The sequence below is a fragment of the Melospiza melodia genome, chromosome 26, assembly GCF_035770615.1.
Source record: "Melospiza melodia melodia isolate bMelMel2 chromosome 26, bMelMel2.pri, whole genome shotgun sequence".
Classification (NCBI taxonomy): domain Eukaryota; kingdom Metazoa; phylum Chordata; class Aves; order Passeriformes; family Passerellidae; genus Melospiza; species Melospiza melodia.
This window is the reverse complement of record NC_086219.1, coordinates 4709891-4736914: the sequence shown is the minus strand read 5'-3', so window position 1 is coordinate 4736914 and position 27024 is coordinate 4709891. Positions and strand designations below refer to the sequence as shown.

Here is a 27024-nt window from a genome sequence, read left to right as displayed (position 1 = left end):
GCCACGGCCACACTTTTCCTGTTTGATCTGTAAATGTTAAATTGTTGATCATTTCAGCCTCAGAAGTTTAGAATTTAGGCTGGCTAAGCAAAGATTCAGTGAAATCAGGTGAGGATATCAGAATGTGTATTGAACCTGGAATTACACTGTGGTCTTTTAAGGAGTACAGGGTGCTACAGTGAGCTGATAATATATTAAAATAATTCTTTCATCTGTTTCTCACTAATTTTTAATTCAGCTCTGATTTTAAGGCGAGAGTATTTTGAACCTGATTTACTGGACACCTGGCAGTGGATTTTTGCAAGAAAACCATTTGAAGCTCACGGAGCTTTTAGTGGATTAGAGCTTTTCTCAGGAGCAGGGCTGAATTTATAGTAAAGTCTGTCTGTACCATCCTGGCTGTATGTGACACACGAGTGACTGGTATTAATGAGTATTAATGAGTATTAATGAATATTGGAATGCTGCAAAGGTAACTTTGTACTGTGGGGTGAGGGAGTTGCACTTTGCTGATCCAACTCAATATTCTATGAAGGGGCTGAAGAGACAGACCCTCCACACACACCACGAGAGAGAGTGGAAATCTTCCAGAATAGAAATCCATTTTGATTTAAGTGAAATGTACATCTTTGAATTAAGTCTGTAGATGTTTGGTGTGACTGTTCTCACAAAAAACGTATACTCTAATAATCTGCTTCAGCCAAAGGACAGAGATAAAGGAGAAGCCCCTTGAACTCTGAAACGGACACACAGAGAGAGGCTGATGCAGAAAGCAAGGTCAAAATGACCCAGGAATTCTTTCCGATAAAGAAAAAATTAGCAGCAAAATCAGTAAAATGAATATGTGTGAACCTATTGAAATTGCATGCATATGGCGTAGAGAGGGAGATTTAAAAAAGGACCTGGAGTTCCCAGAGCCACGCATGTCATTTTAGAGGAACGATCCCCACGTGCGTGCAGCGCCGCAATAAACACAGCGGCTGCCGCAGTTTCACAGCGGGTGTGCAGTTTGCTGGTTCCGCAACCAGCCCGGGGCGAGCGGCGCCGCTGTCGGGGCGGGGGAGCCGCGGCCCCGGGGCGGCGTCTGCGGGGCCCGCCCGGGCCGGTTTGGCGGCGATGGGGCCGCGCCGGCCGCTGCTCCCGGGGCCCATCCCGGTGCTGATCCCGGCGTGGATCCTGGCACTGATCCCGGCACTGATCCCGGCACTGATGGGCGCCGCGGCCGGGCGGGTGAGCGGGGCCGGGCTGGGTGAGCGGGGCCGGGCTGGGTGAGCGATGCGGGCTGGGTGAGCGGGGCCGGGCTGGGCGAGCGGGGCCGGGCTGGGTGAGCGGGGCCGGGCTGGGTGAGCGATGCGGGCTGGGCGAGCGGGGCCGGGGCGCTGTAACGGGGATGCTGCTCCCGGGATGCTGCTCCGGGGATGCGGGAGCGCCGCGGGGGAAACGCCCGCGGGCATCCCCTGATGATGGAGCCCTGGAGGCAGCGTCCCATTGCTGTGTGCGAGCTCTATTTGTCACCTGTCTGCCCCTTGTCGCTTGTCTGTTCCTTGTCGCCTGTCTGTCCCTTGTCACTTGTCCCTTGTCTCCTGCCCCTTGTCCCTTGTCACCTGTTGTTTGTCTCCTGCCTCTTGTTGCCTGTCGGTTCCTTGTCACAGACACCTTGTCTGTCCCTTGTCTCCTGCCCCTTGTCGCCTGACTGTCCCTTGCTACCTGTCCCTTGTCACCTGTTCCTTGTCTCCTGCCCCTTATCGCCTGTCTGTTTTCACCTATCCCTTGTCTCCTGTCCCTTGTCACCTGCCCCTTGTTGCCTGTCTGTCCCTTGTCACCTGTCCCTTGTCTCCTGCCCCTTGTCACCTGCCCCTTTTCGTTTGTCTGTCCCTTGTCTCCCACCCTTTGTCACCTGTCTGTCCCTTGTCACCTGTCCCTTGGCTGTCCCTTGCCTCCTGTCCCTTATCGCTTGCTTGTCCCTTGTCACCTGTCCTTTGTCTCCTGCCCCCTGTCACCTGTCTGTTCCTTGTCACCTGTCCCTTCTCATCTGCCCCTTGTCACTTTTCTGCCCCTTGACACCTGTCCCTTGTCGCTTGTCTGTCCTTTGTCACCTGTCCCTTCTCTCCTGCCCCTTGTCACTTGTCCCTTGTCACTTGTCCCTTGTCTCCTGTCCTTTGTCACCTGTCTGTCCCTTGTCACCTGTCTGTCCCTTGTCCCCTCTGTGCCCCCAGGCTTGGGCTGGATTCACTGTGATCTCTACAGCAATCTCAAGCCCTCCTCTTAAAACTTCAAAGCTGAGCCTTTGTCTGTGTTGTTGTTACTTCTGGGCTCCCCAAAGGAATGACTAATAACTTTTCCTGGATTTTCAGCGGAAATGTGTTGATTTTGAAGGCTTATTTGAGTGTCTGTAAAAACCATGGTGAGCATCCTGGCAAGTGCAGAGTGTAACCCCATATCTACATGACATTGTTTGCACAGGAAGAATTGTTCTGCTCCATTGGTTCCCTAGAACTCTTCCCTATTAAAATAGAAAAACCTTTTAATTTGCATGAAAATCTGATGTGCTGCAGCTGTTACTGTTCTATTCCTTATCCAGCTGCTGCTGCACACTGTGTTTGGCAGTGAGGGTTTGTAGCTGTGCCAGCCAAAGAGCTCAGTGGGATCTGTTTGCCTTCAACTCAGTGTTTTCTGTACTGGTGTATTGATAGGACTTTTCTGTCTGGTTTTAAAATGTTCAGGATTGTGAAGATAAATATGGAAATGTTGCTGAGATGTCCAGGTGACTGTGTTCTTATGGGATATTTATGTTATTTACATGTTTATTTAATCATAGGAATTGAGGCTGGATAAGCAAAGGTTCAGTGAAATCAGGTGAGGATGTCAGAATGTGCATTGAACCTGGAATTACACTGTGGTCTTTTAAGGAGTATGGGGTGCTACATTGAGCTGATAATATATTAAAATAATTATTTTAATTAGTGTTTCTCACTAATTTTTAATTCAGCTCTGGTTTTAAGGTGAGAGTGTTTTAAACCTGATTTACTGGACACCTTGCAGTGGATAGCATAAAGCAGACAGAGAAGGGATAATCTCAGAATTGTGGCAGAACTTATCACCAGAATTTAAGTTTGTCATGTTTCATGCTGAGCAAGGGGCTTTGGTTCAAAAGGAATTAGCTCTCCTCTTATTTTAAATATGACTGAAACACAATGATGGAAATAATGACAGAAACTTTCAGCATCACTTTTTGCACTGTGACAAAATAAGGAAAAGCTTATATGTAGAGTTAGAAAAACAAATACAGTAGTTTCAGTGATACCACACCTGCCACAGAGCTGGAAAAAAACCATGCCTGTTATATCAAATTTTAACAGTGATTTGTTACAGAAAACTTTATTTTTGAGGAAGACAAACTGGCAAAGCAATAGTTCTTGAGTGACACTTCTTGGGTTTTATCTCATTCATCTGGAAGTGTCTGAGAGTTCCCAGCCTCAGTCCCTGTCTTAGACACAGGAACTGAACATTATTTTTGCCATTTTGAACAATTGAATCACCCAGGTTATCAGTAATAACCTGAAGTTTTCAAAGAGAAGAACTGGTGACACTGTCATCTGGTAAGTGAAATTCAACAGAACTTATTTTAAAATGAGAAGTTTAAATATTTTAGACAGAATTCTGTTTTTTCCTGCCTCCAGTAGGTCTGCTAGCTCAGCAAATAGTGTCTCTGTATGTCAAGTCCTTTCCATAGAAACAGATTTTACACCAGAGACCTCAGTGACTTCATTGTGGTTTCACATGCGTGAAGAACACTGCACACAAATGTAATTCCTCTGCAGATCCTCTGACTGACAGCTGGGGTTTGAAGGCACATGTATGAAAAATAGATCAACAGAAATGTAGACATGTGAATTAGGATTAAAATATATGCTTATATATCTTTGTTTAAATGGCCTTGAGTGAAAATGAAATGAAAATGAGTGTTATATGAATGGATTGTTATAGATTCATCCATTGTATTAACATGTTTTATTTTTATTATTTAAGATACTTAAATTTAATTACACATAAAGCCTTTTCAGCTTGTCTGGAGATAACTGTTAGCCACTCCTCTCCAGGGACAAATTATGTCACCTGTACAGTAATATCTGCAGTGCAAACAGGAAAATGATCCAAACAATTCAGGAACTCCAGAAAGTCTGGAGTCACTGATTTTGTGTATGTAACTTCTTAGTTATTGCTTAATGCAGAGGCATTGCAAAAATCTCCCTAGTGACTTAGGAAGTCAAAGGCAAGCATAGTTTACCAATTTCTATGCCAAAATGTATTTCTTAATTTGATGTGCATAGAGCTAAACTAAATTTAATGTTTCAGAATGTTTGTGCCTCTAATGATAGACAGATGGGGGCATTTTATTTCTTCTTGCACCTGTTAAATTAAATGAAGTCTTCCAAACTCTTAATTTAGTCCTTATAAATTTCGTTTAAATCAGCTGCCAGTAGGCACTGCTATTTAGACTGAGAAGTTCTGAGCCTGTAATGCAAAATGTGCAGCATCAGGTTAGTTTCCCTTCACACAATCTGCTTGTAGAACACTGAATCACAGTAAAAACAGGATAAAATAAGGTCTTGTGAGGGATACAAACACTAACAAAATGCAAAGATTGTGACATAGAATCTGGCCTCTACTCATCAGTCTTTCAGTCCAAAGTAGCCAATGCATCTGGATGCCAGACAGAAATTTTATATGGCCCAACTCAGACTTTAGGATTGGTGAAATTGCTGGAAAATGGGGTGTAGTAAATGAATTTAATCCTTTCAGTTGGGAATTGGAAGGATTCCTTGGGCAAACCAAGCTGAGCCAGCGTGTGTGGCTCTCTGTGTGTGTGTAAATTGTGCCTAAGCCAGTCACAACTCCCTTTTAGTTTCCCATAATGTTCTCTGAGGACATTTGGGAAGAAATTGTCAGTTATAAGTCACTGAGGGCCACAGCTCATCAGATAAAATTTCAGGGAGATGGTATCAGACAGCAGAGAGATCCTTCCAAGCACAACTTCAGAGAAACAGGTGTGAACCCAGCAACTGACAGGTTTTCCTGTGTCTGCAGCTCACAGGGCAGGAGTTACAACAGACAGGGAAGAGCATGAGATAAGAACTTTTAATTTTTTTAGCCAGGAAACCTCACCAGCAGGGTCATGTGTGATGTGGTTTATCGTATTTCTGCTTTTTTTTCCCCCCCTCTTGCATTGAAGCCTTATGTTTTGAAAAGGCTCTCAACTGCTATTTTTAAGGAAGTTGATCATAGTGACTACAAAAATGAGATGACAACACTTGATCTTTCCTCTTCTAATAAAAAGTAACTTAATAAAAAATATTTTTGTTGAGAGCAGAGCCCTTTTCTCCTTTGTCAAATTTTAGTGTCAGCTCAAGTTTGCAAACAGGACGATTTATCATTGTCCATCCTATGATATTTAGACTTTTCTCTGCCTTCACATTCTTAGAAAATGGTTTTTTGACACTGCCCATTGAGTAGGTTGACAAAATCCTGTTTCTGATCACAGCTAAATAAAAGGTAGAATATTTCAATGAGCTGCATAAGAAAATGCTGAATTCCCTGTAAGCAATTGCTGAGGGTGAGAATCATTAATTTCCTTTGTCAGTAATATGAAGGCACAATAGATGTTCAAGATGTTTTTCAGTAAGGAGGAAGGATATTTTCATTACCGGCCTCCTGAGATCTTGTTCCTGTTTTGATTTTTCATTTTAGTAATGATTCCTCTAGATGTGTGTAGATTCAACATGGAGAATCTTCAGACTGCAATGATGCCTTAAAGCTGAGCAGTGTCACATCCTTTTTTTAACAGTGCCTTTTTGGTCTAGCAGGAAACTCCTACACTTGTCCTACCTAACAGAAGCCTTTTTAAGTGAGTGTATTTTTCCCTTTGAAAATAGTCTGTAAGTCATTAAATAATTTGACACTTGTTCATTGAGCTGTGCTGATCAGTGAGAGCTGAAATTAGGCACCCTGTATTTATTTCGTGATTGTCTCTAATGCATTTCATCTGCATATTTGTCTGCACCTTCTGCAAAGGTGCTGCTTCTCAGAAGTTTTTGGAGACATCATTTTCAAAACATCAAGGCCTTCCTTGCTCAGGAAGGAATCACAGAGTGTGTGGAAAGATAAAAGCCTTTTCCCCTTTTCTTTGGAAAGACTGACTGAAGTTTTTGAGCCACTTTACAGTAAATGTTTCTCCCACAAACCCACAGGTCGGAATTTCGGTTTCTCTGGTGCTTTGTCAGATGTTGTTTGAGCCGTGGCAGCTGAGGATAAGGCACTCAGCTCTTTGGTTCCACTGCACTCTTTTGAACCTAAACCTGGAGAAATCACTTGGTTTGTGGTGGATCTTTGGAAAACAAAGGAACCTCAGAAGGGTCACATGCAGCTCATTATCTGTTCATGGCCCTGCAGCCTCCTGGCATCTGCTCTGTGCTGTTTCATTATAGCTCCACTGGTGCCTTGGAAGGGAAGGTGCCTGTAATTGCACTGCTCTTTAGGCATTTGTCTCTTTTGAGTCTCTAATTCAGGATCAGAATGGATTTGTGACTCATGACTTGCCCTTGATTTCTCCTAGGAATATTCATTACCTTACACACCGCAGCTTGCACAACGATGCAACGATCCCAGCACTGAATTCTATGATGAAGAACTTGATAAATGCTGCAGCCAGTGCCCTCCAGGTAGGTTATCATTCAAACTATTACTTTACACAGCCAAATTTAGTTTTCAGATGATCATAGTGTATTTTGATTATTTATATGTATAAAGTGCATCAGATTTCTGCTGTTGTAATGCATTCTTCCTCAACAAAGACAACAAAACACTGTGACTGCAAAACACCGGCAAAAGAGACACACTGTCCATCAGAACTGGAATTCTCCTTCAAGGTTAACTGGGCTAAGACTTACCAGAAGGTAGCTTCTCAGCTTGTCTAAGCACAGTTCTCCATGAGGTTTTCATTAAGGTAATTAAAGTAATTTTAGTCAACACTGGAGGGGAAGCAACACTCACTAGGGGAATTACGAAAAATAGGCAACACAGACCCTAGCTCATTAATAAAAATACGTGTTGTAAAACAGGGCATGAAGTAAAGCTTGGTTTCTGTGCTATGATAATATCACTTATCTAAGGGGCTTTCCATTGGACAGGTCAGTCTGTCTTTGCTCATTAAGGGAGTTGTTGTCTTTTAGTGTAAATCAGACACTGCAGAGCACTGTCACACTGGGGACAGGACTGCAGACACTGTCTGCTCTGAGCTGTCACATCCTGCACTCCAGGGGTGATTATAAGTGACCTGTAGTTAGCCAAAGTCATTGTCTGTGGGCTTTGGGATTGGTTTTTTGGAGGGGATAGTAATGTTCTGTGGAGATTTTGGTCATAGAGTTTATGCAATAAGTTGCAACTATATTATTATATTAGATAGGGAAAAAAACCCCTGCCTTTTTTTTCTCATTACATGCTGAGCAAAGAAGTTGCAACCATATTATTATATTAGATAGGGGAAAAAAACCTGCCTTTTCTTTCTCATTACATGCTGAGCAAAGAAAATTTTTCTTCATAAATGCTGAGTGTCTGTCAGATCCGGAAGTTCAAACAGGAAATCAGTATTTGCTGAAACAGCTGCAGCTTCTTGAATTAACTGCAATAATCTAGATAGATCTGCAAACTTCCTTTGTTCATGACAGATGAAAGATGAGAATTCATAAGTAAAACTTTTCATTTGTGTTATGTAGTGTTCAGTGAATCAGCCTAGATCATGAGCAAGATGTAGGATGCAGAATGCAAAGCTTTAATTAAGTACAGGGGAAACAAAGTCTTTGGAAATAATTAATTTGGCTCACCTCCAGGGCCTCTTCTTTTGAAAAACAGATTCTCCAAGCACCTCTAAAAATTTTTCAGTGTTATTCCTGCTTCCTGATTATGTTTTCCAGGATATTTTTGTAAAGGATATGAGACATTGACTTTTATCTTATTTCCCCTTTCACATGAAAGGGAAATGGCAATTGAGGTGTTTACTCCAAAATTAATGTTGGAACTCGCATGCTCCCATCACTGTACTAAATGTGAGAAATAGTACAAACTCTGCTGGTGGTGGGAAGCTTTGCCCTCTCCACCCACTGTCTGTAATAAAGGGTCTCACTCAGGCACATCATTCTAGCACATGCCTGACTTTGGTTGTGAAACACCTCCACGTGTTCACCACAAAACAGCTTCTGCAAAGGTAAAATATTTGGGTTTTTTATTGTGGTAGCTGCATCTAAGTATGTGCTGAGGGATTTTGGTTTGTCTTGTTTTGAATGTGTCTGGAATCCACTGAACTGAATGTAAGAAAAGGGGTCAAACATGGATGGACATAAATCAGACTTTCCCTGTAGAGACATGCAGTTCTCAACATCAATGCATGGTGTATGATACCAATCTGATCATGTCAGTGAAGGGAAAGGATTCTACAGCTCAGAATGAGCCTTAATTCCTTGTGATCCTTTCCAGTGAGATGATTTCTCTGATTTGGTTTGGGTTTTTTTTTCTTTTAATAGGTCAGTATAGGACAGGGAGCTGCAGTCACACCACGGACACCAAGTGCAGCCCCTGCAGACCTAAAACCTACACAGCCATCTGGAATCATTCTCCACAGTGCTTTGCCTGCTCAGCACCCTGCAGGAAAGGTAGGCTTGGGTTAGGAAAGGGGCTTGCTCAAAGACTGGGCTTGGTTTAACCTTTTCTCCTAAGAAACCCATGAGATTTTGTCAATCACTTGAATAATCCTCATGCTTTTGGAATGTGTAAGATTTAGGGATAGGAATCAAGGAAAAAAATCTTGCAGGGAGCCCTGGCTCTTTTTCTTCTTAAGTCCTAAAAATGAGGACTTGTATTATTAAAAGCTAAGGCAGTACATCACTAAAATATTCCAAATGCCATCAGTAGAATAAGCTCCTGCTTATAACATCCCATCAAGAGACTTTAATACCTAACTTGGACATGGATAAATGGATAATTACATTTCCAGCATCCTGTCATTTCTCATTTTGTCTGCTGAAGTAACAACAGTAAACATGGGTCCATTTTGCAAAATAAACATTGTTTTATTTTGCAAAGCAGCTGTCAGTGAGAGCACACTGGTTCTGTTCACTGAAGCAGCTGAACAGTACCTAAGGTAGAACATTGTACCAGCACCTGTACTTTGGGCTAATAGATCACCTGCATTAATGAACCCAGTCATGCTGTTCTCCATCATTTCTAATGGAAATTGGTGTAGAACATTCTATACTTGATTCACTGAGAAGTAAGTTTTAAGGATACAGTCTAAGTTGAAAGGACCTTTGGTCTTGTCTAAGTAGATAATCTTACAAAAGCTGGTTAATTACAATATGAAAATATTTGTAGTAAAATCTCCAAACACATTAAATACAGTGACATGATCTGCACGGACTGAAAATCTCAGTGTGGCCCCCAGGTGTGGCAGTGGTAAACACAAATGGCCATGTTTGGAATTACAACAAAATATAGCACAACTGCAGGCACAGAGTTTTAAATGTGCACCCTGCAGGTGCAAATTTCTCCTTTCCTAGAGAGAGAAAACTCTTCTGAAAATGTAGACATTGGGCATGTAACACATTGGTTTATGGTGCTATACAAGCCCAAAATTTGTATGTGAACATCACCTCATGTTCACTCGAAACACTGCAGGCTGTGATTTTAAATGCTGTCAATGACATCTTGCTGCTTTATTTTTGTTTTCAAACCAGGGCTTGTACAGAATCAAACGTGCACCAGGTCCCAGGACAGGATCTGCAGCTGCCCACCCCACAAGTACTGTGTTTCCAGGCTGGATGAGTACTGTGAAGTGTGTAGAACACACAAAAAATGTGGCAAAGGCTACAGGGTTTCCAGAAGAGGTAATTTGATTTGAGCACTCTGCTTACTGCACATTTATTCTGGCCTAATTCCCTTCAGCTGTGCATTCCTGTTAGGGTTTATTTTAATTCTAAGCAAGTGGGCACTAACCAGAGTAGCAGTGTTCTCCAGAGGTATATTCAAAGTGACAACACATTGCAATTTCTTACTGTCACATATCAAAAAGTGATTTATTCTGTAAAAGTGACTGAGATCCAAGACCACTTAATCACTCCTTAAATCCTTGAAAAAGGGCTTCAGGTGGAATTTTGGGTACAGTAAATAATGATGACTCTATGCTGTCCTGCAGAATTAATCTGGTTTTGTTGGTTGATGGAATCTACCACCCTGATAATACATCTGTCTCAAAATGATAAATAATTTTAAAATATTTGAAATGCTAAACATTAAAAAAAATGAGGAATCATTTTGAGAAGATGGAGAACTCAACAGTATGGTAGTCAGTCGGTGAAAAGCTTTGTCTGAAGCACCACATTTGAACCTTTAATGGCACCAAACTTACAGCTGGTTAATCTTTTTGGGTTGGGTGCATCAAGTGAATGTCTCCTGTGACAGTCACAGACTGCATTTTTGCACTGCTTCTATATAATTGCTGGGATCTCTTGCAGACCCTGAATATTCATTCTTGTTTCTCACCAGATAAGTAACTGGAGTTTTCCTCTTTGTTTAAAGGGACAGACAGCACAGACACAAAATGTGAACCTTGTCCTCCTGGCACTTTTTCCCCTGAGGAATCCTACAACACCAGCTGCATACCCCACACCGTGTGAGCCAGAGTTCTGTCCATCAGCAGCCTTAACTGTGCAGGGCTTTCTGGTGTTCCTGACTTCTCTTTTTGTCTCTTGCAGCTGTAAATCAGTGGCTGTCCCTGGGAACAGCAGGAATGACACTGTTTGCAGTGACTCAGGAACAGCCACAGTTCTGCCTCACACCATTTGGAACCTACTTGTGACCCAAAGTCCAGTTTCCCACAAAGCTGAAATAATAACTCAACCTGTCACGTTAAACTCTGTATCTGACCTGTCCCACATCACTGGTGAGCTTTAACTCATTTAAAGTCACTTTTGTCTGCTCAGGAACCAAGCTTATATTTAGTTCTCAGTGTCTTTCCAAAACCAGTCACCAAAAAGAACCTCAGAAGAGCTCAATTAATTCAATGTGACACAGCTTGTAGTGAACTGCATTTTTACCTGTGCATCTGCATTATTTCTAAAAAAACCCAAACTAGATTATACAAGGCATTTCCTGATAATTGCTGCTATAGCTGGTAGAAAAGTTTGTATCTTAAATTCTGGATTATGGCAAACCTGACCTGGTGAGAGGTCTGTGAGTCTTCTGTCAGACAGAAGGTCCTGACAGCATTCCTGGGTGTGGATGTACTCTCTGCTTTTCACAGGAGAAGGCAGAGATGTTTAGGAGCATTTTGAGCTACTTGGCCTTGTATGTGACAAACTCTTGCTTGGCCAGAGAAATACTTTTTGGGACCAAGTCCAAAAATCTGTCTTCACTTTTCAGAAGTCTGTCCTCAGGAGAGGAGAATTCAGTTTTATGAAGTGGTGACTGAAATGAGACCTTGGTGTCTGACAATTAAAGCATCCAATGTGAATGTCAGACATACACAATACTTGTAAATTTAGCTTTTGTAGTGAGGCACAGAAAATACAAAACTACCTTTTTCTAATTAGATCAAGCTGCTGAATAATTTCTTATTTTATTTATTTTCAGGAGCAGTAGCAGGGCCATTGTTACTGATCCTGATAATTGCTATTTTGGGGTATTTCTTAGTCTCAAAAATAAAAGGTAAGATTCATGAGGTGAAAGCAAGCAAATCTGTAAAAACTGTGAAGTGTTACCTTATTTCTCATTACCTGAGCCTGGTGGTTGACTGAAATTAGTGTCTAAGAAGATGGCAGCTTTCTTCAAATCTGTCTTGTTCCTCAGATTTTAGGTAATTGTCTAAATACCCAACAGCCTTGGAGTTGGACAACTGTGCAACAGTTGTGCTTCTGCTGAAACTTGTTAAATATTTGGTACTTCATCATTGAAATATTAGACAATTTCAAGTGTTATAATTAAACAGACATGAATGTGGTTTATTGTCATCAATACCTTTTCTCACTGACACTATACAAGAAAAATGATGAATTAATGCTGAGGCTTCTCTTTGCTTCCTGGCTAATTAAGTCACAAAATTAATGCAATACAGGTTCCAATGTGTTCAAACTGTGTGCAATAAATGTATATTTGAAGTTTTTTCCAGGAGCAGGGGATGACAGCCTAGTTTAGGGTGCAGGTTGTAAAAGGGACAGGTTTGGGTGCTAACAAACTGTCTTTGCTCACTGGCAGCCCCTGTGTACTCTGCAGCAGCTACAGAAGCAGGTTCGGTGAGTGTCCTTTCTTTCCATCTCTATTTCTTTAAAAGTTACACAGAAATCATAAACTCTCACCTAATTACCAGCAGAAAAAACTGCACAGCAGAAAGAAATCTGGAGTGAGAACAGGGTGGTTTGGTCCCCAAGCCAGGATGTAAGATGTATCTTAAATATCCCACATAATGTCCCACCCTCACTCTATGTGAGGCTGAAAACAGCACTAAAACCCAGGTGGGGTTTTGAAAACTAAATTTGAAAACTAAATTTGGTCCCTAAGTAATCAGTGCAGTGCTGTGGTGCCTTCAGGAGATGGGTTCATTTTGCTGAACCCCTAATGAGCTGTTATGGACTTTACTTGCACCCATCACTGTGCAAAATGAAAATAATGACAGAATGGCTTGGATTGGAAGGAGCATTAAAACTCCTCTAGTTCCAATCATCACTGGTTTCTTTAGCTGCCAAAATACTCACCAGTTCTTTGCTAGTGGGTTGCTTGTTTTGGGTTTTTCTGGTTTTTTTTTTTTTTTTGGGTTTTTTTTTTTTTGGTTTGTTTTTTTTTAATATTAACATTTTGCATTTCTCTGCAAATGTTCCAGCCTTTCCCCCCTCCAGAAAAACAGTGTGACAAAAAAGTCAGAGATGCAGGATTGCAGAACTCCAGGAGTTCTGAACAGGAACAACAGCATCTCTTGGAAACTTCTGGGTCCAGCAGCAGTATCCTGAAACCAACTGGATCTGCAACCAGCAGTGTAATAAGTAAAGAGAATGATGAAAATAAAAACTCAGGAGGATTTCAGCAGCAACATTCACCTCCTGAAGGTTCTAAATTCCTGAGTGGAGACAGACACAGCTCTGCAAGTTCAGGTAGTAATGATTCTGAATGATCCAGAACCTCTTGAAATTTATCAGTTATGAGTCTTTTTAGCAGAAGTCTAAATGGCAGGATAAAACATCTGAGTCCTGTTCAGCAGAGAGAAAATTTAGTAGCTTTTGAAAAGAAAAAATGATTGCTTTAAGTTGCCATCCTGAGACAGTAAAGAGAGTTTCCTCAGTGGACAAACAGGGATTTAGGGGCTGGGGGATCAGGTGGTTGGCACTTACCTGTGGGTGGGAGTAGAAGCCAAAGGGAGCAGTTACAAAAGAACATTGTAAAAAGCATTTGAAATGACAACAAATGGTAAGGAATGGGCAAGATGGGCAAGGAATTGTTTGCAATCCAGGTCTCTGCATTAATTTTGGCAGCTTTTTTATTTCTGGGGAGATACATGAATTTTATGGTACCAAAATGTTACAGAATCAACTCAACCAGCTTGACTGAATTAAGTGAAGCTAAAAGATATTTACTGTCTATTTTACCTGCAAGTCAAAGAGCTGGATAAAGGATCCAGCTGCCCTGTTCTGGTTTCATTCTTCTGTGTTTTGTGTTTATTTGACAGAACATTCTGGTAATGGAGGAACACAGGTGAATGTGACATGCATTGTGAAATTTTGCAGACCAGACTGCAGCTCCCAGTGCCCTGAGCAGATAAATTCAACTGTCAGGGATAATGGGCACACTCCCTGGGGTTCCCCAACAGGGGAAGAAACCCTCCCTTCAAAAGAAGAAAATGCCTTGAACAAAGAAACTGAAATTCACATTGCAGTGGAAAATGAGGACAATTTACTTCAAGACTTACTTCCAGAAGAAAAGAAGGTTCCTCTGGGCATTCAAGATGCTGGGATGAAAACCAGTTAAAGGAAATTACAGATAATATGCTGATTGACTGATAATCAAACCATCTCTTGTCTTATAAAACAAACATCATGGTAAATGTAGCTTTCTTACAGAGATTTGAAATTTCAGATGAATATAGACGCTGATGCTTTTTAGCGTCTTCTGTTGCTTTGCAGTTTAAAAGAAAAACTTTAAAATTGAGTGGCCAACTCCTCCCTTTCTTCTGTGATACTCTAAGAGGACCTTTATCAGACTTGAAAAGAAATATTTTTCAAACTTTATGCCCTTAAGTTTTCTCCTGAGACTTCTTGTGATGATGATTTTTATTCAAGGTCTGCCACAATGCCAAGAACATGGATGTGACAGCACTTCTAAGGGACTGGAGTTAAATTATCATTCTTTCAATGCTCAGGAATCATCCATTTGATTTAAATTTTAAAGCTATCAGTTCCTATCCCGTACTTTAGTTGTCATACTTTCCCTCACCCTCCTGGATATTTCCTTTATTATTACAGTTTGTTTTTTTCTCATTATCAGACCAAATTCTTAAGTACACATAGGATATCAGGAAGTGAAATCTTTTACGCAAGCTCTTTTTTACAACTAAAATTACGACTGTTATGTCTAAACAACAGTATTTCATTGCCTGTACATAGTTCATTTTGTTTTAGAAGGGAAAAATCCAGATTGAACTGTTTTTATCTTTGAGGAAGGAAGTTCCTTTTGTTGACAACCCTAGAGTTCGTCACCTTTGTGTCCTGGCTGAGGTAACATGTTTCCCCAATTGATCCTGACCTCATTGTTGAGGTAAACCATAAATCCAAAATATTTTCCCTGTGTTCAGTGACTATTAGAGCAGATCCCTGTGATTATCTTTGCCAAATAGCTCACTGCCCTCAGGTGGCAGAACATCATCTATAATAAATGGAATTTACTCAAACCTCAGAACCTGAAAATCCTGTTCTCCTTCACTGCTTGATGATGCTGGAGCTCCAACCCTCTCTTACAGAAAATTAGTGGAGGTTCTGCTTGAATGAAGTGGTTTGGAAGCCAATATTTAAAAACCCACTTCCCATAATAATTATATTTTACATCTGTGACTTAGCTGTCAATTGTGGTGGCTGTGTTCAGCCAGAATCTGCAATCCAGAGTCTGAATCCCATGGGAGTGAAGTCATGCAGTGACACATCACCCTTGTGTTATGCCATAAAAACACTGCTGGACTGTGTGATCCCTGTAAATCCACTGAACTGTGCTAATCCATCTCAAGTCAGACACAGTGGTTATTTCTGAGGCCTGAAATGTAAAAGGATCTTTTGGAATGAAATTGCTATAAAGGAGTATTCAGATTCTAAAAATACAGATTTTAAACTTCCACAAAAACTGTGGTATCATATAATCTGTAATTATTTCTGGGACTGACAATCAGGTCTGTACTTCTACTATGAAGAAGCCGTTTGCAAATCTGTGTTAAACTTACATTTGAAGGTATTTTTCAGGAAAGACTTGGAAAATGGGCATATTGAAACTACTACAGAACTGAACGATTTAGACAAGAACCTCATTTTTCACTGCTCTTTGGACCGCTTCGAGCCCATTTCTGTGAGGGGTACGTTCGGACCCCAAGCCCGCTCTGTTCGAGCCCATTTCCGACCCCAAATCCACCCTGTTTGAGCCCATTTCCGTGAGGGCGGTGCAGAAATCCCGGGGGTATTCCGACCCCAAACCCGCCCCGTTTGAGTTCATTTCCATGAGGGCGTGTTCCGACCCCAAATCCACCCAGTTTGAGTCTATTTCTGTGAGGGCAGCTCAGAGACCTCGGGTGTGTTCCGACCCAAAATCCGCCCTGTTCGAGCCCATTTCAGTCAGAGTGTGTTCGACCCCAAACCCGCCCTGTTTGAGCCCATTTCAGTGAGGGCGGCACAGAAAGCTCGGGCGTGTTCCGACCCCAAACCCGCCCTGTTTGAGCCCATTTGTGTGAGGGCAGCGCGGAGGCCACGGGCGTGCTCAGACTCCAAACCCGCCCCGTTCGAGCCCATTTCCGCGAGGGCGGTGCAGAAATCCCGGTCGTGTTCCGACCCCAAACCCGCCCCGTTCGAGTCCATTTCCGTGAGGGCGTGCCCCAACCCCAAACCCGCCCTGTTTGAGCCCATTTCCGACCCCAAACCCGCCCCGTTCCAGCCCATTTCCGTGAGGGCGGAGCGGAGGCCCCGGCTCGGGCCCAGCCCAGGGGCGTTGCCCGGCCCCGCCTGCAGGGGGCGGTGCTGCCGCCCCATCGATCGCTCGGCGCTCCCGCACTCGGGCGCACCCCCGCGACCGCCCGGCGCGCGCCCGCCGCCCCCCGCCCGCCCTCAGCGCCGCGCAGGTGAGTCCGGGGCTCCCGGGGGGCTCCTCGGATGGCCCCGAGGGGGTACGGGGGGGACACTCGGGGCACCTCCGGCCCCGCTGCCTTTTCCCTTCTGCGTCAGCCGCCGCTCCCGCTCCTCGGGTCCGGCCTGAGGGGCCCCTCCCTGCCGCACGCCCCTCGCGGCGCCCCGCCCCGGGAAGGGTGGGCGAGGGGCGTCCCGGTGTGTCCGCGGTGTGTCCGCGGTGCGTCCCGGTGCCCGCGCCCGCCGCGGGGCGCGGGGGGCTCAGCCCGGCGGCGGGGCCTGGGGGTCCCTCGGGGCCTCCCCGCCCGGCGCGGGCCGTTCGCCGCCTCACGCTCCCCGGGGCTGCCCGGGGTCCCTCCCGCTCCGCCGGGCAAGGTGACCTTTCGCTTCCTCCCCGGCACGCCGGGCGAGCCCGCAGCTCGCTGCTGGCGATCCCCCGTGTCCCCGGCTGGCCCGGAGGCTCCTTCCCTGCCGGATTTGGGTAGAGGGGCGCTGGAAGAGCCCCCCGCACCTCCGACCACTGCCCTGGCACTCCGGGCCCTGCTCTGCCTCCCCCTGCGGAAAATTGCATCCTAATTTCGCTTTGAGCCAGGGCCTGGTTTGGGATTTGGTTCTCACCCTGACAGTTCTTGTACTGTGCGCGTTAAGGAAATTAAAACATTGTCATAGAAAAGAAATGCCGTGTTTTTCTCCCCAGGGCACAGCAGTGCACTGGAGAGTTAAAAATATAAAAGCCTTAAAGGATTTGAAAGGTTTGTGTATGGTTAGTTATGTCCCACGAGTTTAGGTTAAGGTTGTGATGTGCTTCATTTACAGCTCTTAGGGTGAGTTCAGGCATGGTTCGTGCACCAGAGAGTTTCTGTCACTGGGATGCTGAACTGTGCTCAAATGTTTCTACAAGGTCTTTCCTTTCCTTTGGTTCCAAACACCTGTAGATTTCTTCTTTTATTTACTTTTTTTTTTTTTTAATGCCCGTGTAACAAAGATGAGTGCATATACTTTTGTTTGATCTTGACTTTCTTGTCACTTTCACTAGAATAAAAACGTATAATGTAAGCTGGCGGCCCAAGAGCACAAAGGCATAGTCTTTATTATGTGGAACAGTAATGTTGTTTTTGAAAATTGTTGAGAAATTTTACAAAGGCAAGACTGTTAAAACACATTTTATAGGAAGTCATGTGACTGAATTGAATCGAACTTTCCTGTGCTGTTTTCTGTTTCATTCTTCAGGACAGCACAGTTTCACTTTCAGCCTTTAGAAAAAGCCTTTCATTGCTTTCTTAATTCTGGTTTGTGAATTTAACTATTAGTTAAATATTGTCACTGCATTTTTAAGAAAGAAATAAAAGTTTAAATGGGGCTCTCTAAAGTCATAATGAGAAAACTCTATATCTTAATGTAAAGTTTAAAATGCGACTCTTGAAGCTGTTGTTCCCTTCTATTGTCAGCTGTAAATAAAGGATGTATCTTGCTTTTTCTGCTGTGTATAATTCAATGGTTTAGGCAGGTATATGGTATTGGGAGAGTTTTTTAAACACAAAATCAAGACATTTTTTTAATTCTCATCTCAAGGAATGGCCTGCATGCTTTTTTCCTTACTGTACCAGGCTTCACCCTGCCCTTGCAAGAGCTGTGAGTGGTTTTGTAATTCTGTGCTTAAAAACTTGGACAGGGACTTTGGGATTTTAATGCCCCGATTGCCACAGAGGTGAAACAGAAGTGACTGGAGAAGAGGGAAGGGAAATGTTCTGGAGTGTGGTGCTTCCCTGATGCAGCTTTTTCCCTCCTCAGTGCAATAATCTCTGCTGCCACTTTGAAAACCTGTTGCAGTAACTGTTGGTGAGCTATTTTTGGGGCTTGGATCTGATTACTGCCCACACACCCGCTCTCCCAAAAAGGGCTTTGAGTAGGGTGAGTTGCTTCATAGGTGTCGTGGAAGAATTCTACAAAAATCCAGAAGGGTCCAGGCTGTGCTTCAGAGCAGCTGCCAAAGCCAGCATGGTGAAATGTTGGCAGCAGAGGTCAAGGAGCCGGTGCAAACTTCAGATCAACATGGAGTTTTTTCCTTTTCTGCAGGAGGATTGTGGATTCCCTGCGTTGATTATTGCACCAAAAATAATGTTTTGCTTAGAAAAAGGATGGAAAGGTGAACTTTATGTGAAAATCTTTCTGTGAAGCTGATTTGACACTTAAAGGGCATGGGGTAAAGCTTTTTTAAGGTAGAAATCAACCTTGGTGCTTTTACTTCTCTTTGGATAGATCACAGTAAGACCTGAAGTGACAGCAATGTCAGCTCTGCTGAGTGTGTATATTTCAGACAATAATTTTGTTGTTTTTTTTCTTTCAGACTGAGACTAATTATGGAAGAGAAATCCAAAAAATGACAGAAAAGCATTAGTTTTCTTCTTCTAGGACAGTCATGTTGGAAGGATTGGTAGCCTGGGTCCTCAACACCTACCTGGGCAAATATGTCAATAACCTGAACACAGACCAACTTTCAGTGGCACTTCTGAAGGGTGAGGGAGCCTTTGTGCTATCTTCTGTTCTGTTTTCATATTGTGATTTAGAAAAGTATTATTTTTTTGTGATAACTGAAAGGTGGAATAGAAATAATCACTTAATATTGTGTTTAATATCTATACAAACCCTTTTAATACAGAGTTTGGTACTAGAAATTTATAATGAATAGTAAATGATCTTATGTTCTTTGCTCTTTATCCACACTCTTACATAAAATTTTCAAAGGTATGCTTAGTTACCTCAGCATGTTGAATTTATGTCATTTTTTCTTGAAAATGTTCAGTAAGTTTCCTGCCTAGGGACCATGGCAGGAGGTGTCCTGCAGCCTTTTACCTTTTAGTGCTCACAGGTGCTCCCCTGTGCTCTGGTTTGTGTCATGCTGCATCCACGAGTTTTGTACTTTGTACAGTCCTCAAATCAATGCTTTCTGTTCACCTTTGCTGCTGTTATCTGCTGCTGCTGCTGGGAATGTTTTGTAATACTGCAAGGCTTTTCTGGGTGTGCTTTTCACAGAACTAAGAAAATAAGTATCCCTTTTGAAAAGACAATGGGGAGAGGTTTTGTCTGTGGCTACCACAAAGTTCAGTTCTAAAACCCCACAGGTGATTATTCTGGGTGACATCATGAATTAGTTTGAGCACATGACGCTGGAAAATTAACAAGTGTATTAAGTAACCATTGTGATGTTAACACAACCTGAAGTGATAGGTTGGCTGCTCTTATTAAATCCCATTTAATTTTTTAACAAACCAATGCCAGTTGTTTTAGGCTTACAGTGTTCAAGTTGGCTTTCTTTAACATGGTTTTGTTTAGCAGACTTGTCTTTTTCTTCTGCTTTGTGTAGGTGCTGTTGAATTGGAAAACTTGCCACTAAAAAAAGATGCCTTAAAGGAGCTGGAATTACCATTTGAAGTAAAGGCAGGTTTGTATTTTGCTTGTGTGTGCAGGACAGATATTTTCTAAGCAGGAAGTATTGCATGTTTTAGAGTACCCGTGAGTCAGAGGCTTGAACAAATGAGGTAGCCTGATTTTTAGGTTATTTTTGTTTTAGCTTGTTTGTTTTTTATACCACTTTTTCTTTGGGGATTTTCAAGGTTGATAAGGTAATCTTTCACAGGAATCTGATGGTGTTTCTGTTTTGTTTATTCAGGTTTCATTGGCAAAATAACACTGCAGATCCCATTTTATCGTCCACATGTGGATCCATGGGTGATATCTGTCTCAAAACTGCACTTAATTGGTGCACCAGAGAAAAGAGAAGAGTTTGATGAGGAAAGGGAAAAGTTACAAGAAAGGGAACACAAGAAAGCCCTTCTGCTGGCACTTGAAGAAAAATGGAAGGTGAGTCACAGCTGTGTTTCAAGATGAAGAAACCTCTGTGGATTGTATTTAAGTCTCCTAACAAGAGACAGAACAAATGCACAGGAAGTGGAGTTGGATTTGATTTGAACATGCTGACATAGTGCAGTTTCTGTCCTACCACCCCTCACCATTATGTGGTATGTCTCACATATGCCAGAGACCCATAAATATCTTAAGTTAACTTGTTCAGTTTTTCTTTCTCTTTGTTAACAGTGATTTCAGTGTAACAAAGTATATTGTCTCCTTACCAGGTTTTACATTTGCAGTAATGTTTATCCCTGTTTTCTCTTTCAGAAGGAGCAACAACAGAAAGGGGAGTCTTACTGGTACTCAGTTACTGCATCTGTAGTCACAAGAATTGTAGAAAACATTGAAGTAAGTCTTTGCTTTTGAGTGCTTGGCACTTACACATTTGCCTTTAAAATGGAGAATAGTTGTAGGATAGTAAAAAAATGTACAGTGTGTTGTGAAAGTGACTCATTTATGGGGAAAAGGGCAGGGACTGCTGGTATCTGGGGAGAAGGTAGAACCAGAGAGTACAAATCAGAAATGAGGACTAGGGTTTCTATTAGGGTAAGTATCTAGTAGAAATTTATTGGAAAATTTCAGAAATTAAATATTAAATTGTTCCAGCATTAGTGAAAATACTACTGTTTGTTATAATGATGTTAATAGTATATCTCTAGTAATGATAGTAATGATTTTTTTTTTCCTGTCCAGTTAAAAATCCAGGATGTGCATTTGAGGTTTGAGGATGGTGTCACAAATCCCTCGCAGCCGTTTGCATTTGGCATCTGCATCAAAAACGTCTCAATGCAAAATGCAGTGTTTGAACCAGTAAGTGCAGCTCATGTGTACAGGAACAGCTCAGATGGGATGCTGCCTTTTATGGGTGCTAGCAAATATTCAAAAAAACATACAGCATTTTAAAGATCTTTTGGTTGTTGTAATAAATTGATTTTGTGCCTTTAATGTTTTTTGTTGGGTGTGTAGAACTGAAAACTACATGACATGTGCTGTGTGATCTTGACTTTGCTCCACTTCTGCTGCAGGTGGAGAAGCGGATGCGGAAAAAGCAGATGGATGTTGCTGATTTCAGTGTTTATTGGGATACCAGCTGCACTTTACTGGGTGACCTGCCTCCTGCTCAGCTACAGGTACATGAAGGAGGTTTTGTATATGAAAGGGAGGTTGTTGTTAGTCTTCTTTCTGTACTACAGAACTGATTGGTGTAGAGTTTATTGGATCTGATCTTTTAAGAGCAAAAGAAGTCTATGGTTGCATGCTTTACTGATAGGATACATGTGCAACCCACAAAGGCTGTGCTGTGAAATAGCTTGTTTTACTTTTGAAGGGAGAACATGTTCAACAAGTGTTTTCCAATGGACTGGCCTGCTAATAAAGTACATTGTAGTAAATGAAACCATCCTAATGACTATTGTACATTCACTTCTTAGAGAGTAATTTGCTTGTAACCCCCAGGAAGCAATGGATAGGAGTATGGAAAGTCGTGCTCACAATTACATCATGGAGCCTGTCTGCACTTCTGCTCTCCTCAAGAGAAATTGTTCTAAGGAGCCTTTAAGGTCCCGCCATACTCCACGGCTGGAGTGTGACATTAAGCTGGAGACAATACCCCTGAAGCTTTCCCAGGTAAATACCAACCTTTTACCTGCCAGTAACTGGAACAGGTGTCATAAAATTGTGGCAGTGTTTGTGACAATTTAAATGCTGTGATTGTAGCATAAAAATAATACTCTGAAAGATTTTGTTTGAGAGGCAGCTCAAAGAGAGATATATTGAATAAGTTGTTCTAGAGTCAAGCATTCAAAATTACTTGTTTATTTTACTGAAACTGATTAATGCTAAAAAATTAAGTTGTTGTTTGTTTATTGTAGTAATAGGAGGGTGCATGTTGGGGGGGTGTTGGTCTGTACAATGTATAAAAGCAGCTGATGTTATGTTGATAACCTGACATGGAAGATTTCATTCTGTCTATTTGTAAATAAAGGCATAAATGGAATGTGACACATGAACTACAAGTGGCTGGGAGTAGGTATGTCACACTGGGGAACAAAATTATTGTGAATTAACAATAATCTTAATTCTGCACCATGTACAGGCCATTGCTGCCAGTAAACCAAACCTGTGGTTGGGTTTTTGGCTGGGCTTTTTCCTCTCCTCTTTTCTTGGGAAAGCACTCCAGTACCACCTCACTGATCTGTGTGTTGTTTCATTAAAAGATGCAGTATCAGCAGATCATAGGATTTTTAAAGGAGCTGGATAGAAAGGAGCGACAGCTTAAATACAGGAAGTGGAAACCAAAGGTTACAGTAACAGAAAAGTAAGTACATCTCCATATGTGGTGTTGTCAGCTGTATTAGAAAAACTAGAATGAGAGAAATACAAAAACATACATGAGAATCAAATGTTAAAGATTCAGTTCTCATGTTTTCTTCCTTACCTCAGTGTTGGGAAGGATGAAAGTTTGACAAGAAAGTCTCACAGATATGTGTGCTTAGCAGAAAGGTTTTTAAATGTAGAGGCTGATGAAAGGATAGAAATGAAAACAAGTTTTGATATAGAAGAAAAGAATTGCTGAGCCATTCTTACTGGATAACCAAGGAAGCAAAGGGTGTGTTAGTTAGAAGGGGTTTTTATGGCTTAGAGCAAAAGATAAACCCACCTCAGACAAGATGTTTTTGCCAAGCAGAAAGATAGCACAGGCAAACAAGCCTGCCAATGTGGCAAGTAGAAAAAAGGTCTCAGAATTTTCTACTGCAGGAAAACTGAAAAACAACTTCTAGCTTCAACTGTAATGTACTTTTAGTGATTGGAGAACAGTGACATGAATATGGTAATTATAGTAGTTATGATGGGCTATAGATAACAGTTAAGGTATAGATTGGTTCTACTGTGTTAAGATGCTCAGCAAAGAAACGTAAATAATGCATTGTAACCAAAACCAAAGGGTCTCCAGGCCTGCCTGCAGCTGGAACTGACAGCTGTAGGCACAGGCTCTGTCACCCATGACCTGGGCTGCTGTAACATCTTGGATGTAATAAACTGCATTTGGAAGAGCTGCCTGGAGTCCTGCATCTCTCATTTAGGCTCTTACACCTCAGAAATCAGTTAAAAATATTCAGATGTAATTCAAATGTAAAATTACCCTTACCTGAGCCTTTCAGTCAGTCTGTGTAACTCTGAATTTTGTTGTCTGTGCCTGCTGTGTGGCAGCTGGAGTCAGTCCCAGTGAAATGGTAGGGCCTGTACACCCTGTCCTGTTCATCTGTGGGGCCAGCCTGTGCTGGCTCCAGGGCTGCTGCTGTTCCTGGCTGCTGGCCCACTGCTTTTCACTGCCTCTCCTGGACCTTTCACCAGCTGGACATGCACTTGCCTTAGGTTTTTTTTTTAATTAAATACTGATAGTACAGTAATTAAAATTGTTTCAGCTGCCGGGAATGGTGGATCTTTGCCCTGAATGCCAATCTGTGGGAGATCAGGGAGCAGAGGCAGCGTTCCACCTGGGCCTTCGCGCTGCACCGGGCCCGGGACGCCGTGTCCTACACTGACATGTACTACAGCAAGCTGAAGGGGGAACCACTGTCTGCTGCAGACCAGGTATTTACACTTGAGTTCCTCTACAGTGATGGTTAATGGTGTTACACTTGGTTTGTTTCATCTTTCCATGTTTAAAACCCGGATGAGTTAAGAAGCATCTTCAGTTGTACTGCCGGCTTTTCACTGAACTGAGTGTCTGCTGCTGAGATTTTAATGATGAGATATGTGAGCTGCAGGGTTCATGTGGTTTTGTTTTGCACTGCAAAAAGCTGTCTGGTTTTTGATCTGTGAGCAGTGCTCACCAAAAATAGCATTAACTGCTGTATAATGCCTGTGACAGTTGGTAAAATGCTTTCTTAACTCATGTTCTCTGTAGATCCAGAAGGTATTTAAGTACCAGAAATGTGTCTGCCCATATGCTTGGGTAGATAATTGGGAAAAATTGTGGCTATTTGACAGTTGGGGTTGTTTATTAGTTTTGTTTTTCCAAGTTTATTTGAGGATGAAGAATTTAGTGCCCCTAATAATGAACCTATGACCTACTTCAGAAAGAAAAAACCCATGAACTATAATTAGCTGCTTTTTATCTTTAGGTAGTTTGGGACTTTTTCTTCAAATCAGTTTAGGGCACCATGTACCACACCTGTATTAAAGGATTAAAGGAATTCTATTGATACTTTTAAGTTGGATGTAATCCTTACCTTTGTTACTTGAGTATGAACCGTAGGAGTATCTTAATGTACCGAAAATTTCTATAGTACTTGGCAAAGCCAGGTCTTCTAGAGCACATATTGTGTTCAGCAGAGTTGTGAAATGTAACAAGAGTAATGGCAGTGGACTAGAAAAATGTCTTTTGCTTTGTTGTTTCATGATAGATTTTTTTTAGACTTGGGTGAATCATCAGTTCCCTCAAACAACTTGTTAATCAGTACAAAGAAGACAACATGTCTGAGTAACTGACTATGAATACTACATTGTCCTAATTTACCCAGTTCATTTGCTTCTTTACTCAAGATAAAGCTTTTTTTGCTCCTAGCTAAGCAAGGCATTCTCTTAAATCAATTTATTTTCCCTGGTTTAATTTTTGTGCTGCAAATCCTACTTCTTATTTGTAATAGGAGGATACAGTTGTGAATTTTTTTACAGTGCTAAAATAGTGTATTTTGCAATGCAAATAAGCTTTATTTATAATTCAGGGGAATGTCAATGTTTCCATTACCTACATGACTTTAATTAATTTTCATATGCTGAGGCACTTGGATATGATCATTAATGCCATCTTAATTTTTTATACAAGTCCCTGAATCAGTGCAGAGGTACTTGGCATGTTTGTGAACAAGATTCTGTACTCCTTTAATGCAGGTCCTTTACCTTTTTTGTCTTTCCAGGCAGAAATGCATCGTATTGAGGATGAGCTGACTTATGAGGAGTTGAAGGTTCTGTATGAGATAGTCCATAATAAATTTCATGACTTAGCTGAGGTGAGAACATTCTCTGTACAGGGTAATATTTGGGATCTTTAAGTGATTATCTGAGGTATTGTTCTGCTGGAGAGACTGAACATATATTTGTGTTGATTTAAAAGTGTGGCATTAATGCTAAAATTGCAGAAATGCTCAGTTCCTGCAGTTTTTGCTGTTGTGTCACTTGCACAGTGCAATCTTGTCTTGCCATATGCTGATGTTCCCCAGCAGGATTCTTGCCAGAGTTCCTAGGTCAGGAAAACCCAGTTTGGTTTTCCTCTATGCTGCCAATTAGCCTCTTTCCACTTCTCCAGCCATCCCCACAGAGCACTGGCTGCCATCCATGAAGCAGTGTAGAGGTAGAGCTTTGGCCACTTCCCTTTCAGGTATTTCCCCACCTCAGCTGGGTTCTGAATTTGTTCACATGGAAAATCCCAGTCTGAAAATCCCAGTCAGAAAATCAATTCCACTCTCTATCTTAAAAACAGAGTGGAAATGAAGGCCTGTAATGAATATTTCCCAAAATAAACACGTGACAGAAGTGAGCCTCATGGAAATAGCTTGGGGAACACACCTCATTAAATATGGACTAATTTCCATAACAACACAACATAATCTCTTGCAAATACAAATGCTAAAATGTAGAGCTGTACCTTATGGTGTCAAATGACTTCTTTAGTTTAGTGTTTCTAGGCTAAGATTTAAATGGTGATATATGGTTTCATATGTGCATAATCACATGAATATTTTTATATGAATATGCTGTTAAGTGATGAAATGTTTGTTACTTCTTTGCTGCTGCTCTCCTCTAGGCTGAGTACTGATTGAGAATATCACTGAGTAAATAGGAGATGAAATTGTGTTCTTATTGTGGTGTTTTGTACACTGGTGACACTCTCACTCAGCAGCAGTAATGTGTATGCATTGAATGTTCACACAGAGTGTTAAAGAGCCCTTGCCTGATTCCATTGGGGATTTATCTGAATATTGATTGAGAATATCACTGAGTAAATAGAAGATGAAATTGTGTTTTTATTGTGGTGTTTTGTACACTGGTGACACTCACTCAGCAGCAGTAATGTGTATGTCCTGACTGTTCACACAGAGTGTTAAAGAGCCCTTGCCTGATTCCATTGGGGGTTTATCTGAATATTGATTGAGAATATCATTGAGTAAACAGGAGATGAAATTGTGGTGTTTTGTACACTGGTGACACTTTCACTCAGCAGCAGTAATGTGTATGTCCTGAATGTTCACACAGAGTGTTAAAGAGCCCTTGCCTGATTCCATTGGAGGTTCCCCTCCTGCAGAACCCACCCGTGACAGCAGCTCTGGGATGCTGCAGTACCTGCAGTCCTGGTTTCCTGGCTGGGGAGGCTGGTATGGATATGCTCAGCAGACATATGAAGGGGAACCTTTTGAAGGGCTGCTGCCAGACCCCAAGGAGCAGTGGAATCCAGAAGACATACTGGGTATGGAAACACAGGGTTTGCTCCCAGGGTTTGGTACCTGCTCCAGGTGGGCAGAAAGAGCTCTGGGCTTGTTCTGTTAAAGGATTCTGTGCCAGCTGATGTACCCAGGCAGCAGAGCCTGCCTAAAGCTGAACAGCCTGGGCAGTGTGTCAGTGCCTGGGTACCTGCTTGTTTCCAAAGCAATACAGGCAATAGATTTGCTGTCACTGTTGCTTAATTCTGAAAATTCATTTGTTA

General features: G+C 42.1%; 2 protein-coding genes across 5 annotated transcripts in view; both read left to right on the top strand.

Annotated features, from left to right (window-relative positions):
* Positions 1-1098: 1098 nt before the first annotated feature.
* On the top strand, positions 1099-14988 carry TNFRSF1B (TNF receptor superfamily member 1B). Its single transcript, XM_063176950.1, has 10 exons — positions 1099-1230; positions 6614-6719; positions 8577-8705; positions 9786-9935; positions 10627-10720; positions 10803-10990; positions 11680-11754; positions 12301-12338; positions 12923-13190; positions 13763-14988. The coding sequence occupies exons 1-10, from the start codon at positions 1117-1119 to the stop codon at positions 14059-14061; spliced, it is 1461 nt and encodes a 486-aa protein (XP_063033020.1). The 5' UTR covers positions 1099-1116; the 3' UTR covers positions 14062-14988.
* Positions 14989-16359: 1371 nt separating this feature from the next.
* Positions 16360-27024, top strand: part of VPS13D (vacuolar protein sorting 13 homolog D) — a 101769-nt gene continuing 91104 nt past the window's right edge. For all 4 annotated transcript variants that reach the window (XM_063176916.1, XM_063176914.1, XM_063176915.1 and 1 more), the window contains exons 1-12: positions 16360-16405; positions 18757-18925; positions 19774-19851; positions 20080-20270; positions 20586-20666; positions 21012-21128; positions 21344-21448; positions 21774-21944; positions 22535-22635; positions 23744-23912; positions 25241-25333; positions 26577-26787. In XM_063176916.1, the coding sequence (XP_063032986.1) occupies positions 18829-18925; positions 19774-19851; positions 20080-20270; positions 20586-20666; positions 21012-21128; positions 21344-21448; positions 21774-21944; positions 22535-22635; positions 23744-23912; positions 25241-25333; positions 26577-26787 (1414 nt within the window). In that variant the 5' untranslated portion in view covers positions 16360-16405; positions 18757-18828. The remainder of the gene's footprint in view (positions 16406-18756; positions 18926-19773; positions 19852-20079; positions 20271-20585; positions 20667-21011; positions 21129-21343; positions 21449-21773; positions 21945-22534; positions 22636-23743; positions 23913-25240; positions 25334-26576; positions 26788-27024) is intronic.

What these genes read in the sequence shown, in the direction of transcription:
- TNFRSF1B (XM_063176950.1), top strand. Translation starts at nt 1,117, where the DNA reads ATGGGGCCGCGCCGGCCGCTGCTCCCGGGGCCCATCCCGGTGCTGATC. An exon ending in TGGGCGCCGCGGCCGGGCGG is followed by an intron (nt 1,231 to 6,613) that starts GTGAGCGGGGCC and finishes GATTTCTCCTAG; the next exon opens with GAATATTCATTACCTTACAC. An exon ending in TGACCTGTCCCACATCACTG is followed by an intron (nt 10,991 to 11,679) that starts GTGAGCTTTAAC and finishes ATTTATTTTCAG; the next exon opens with GAGCAGTAGCAGGGCCATTG.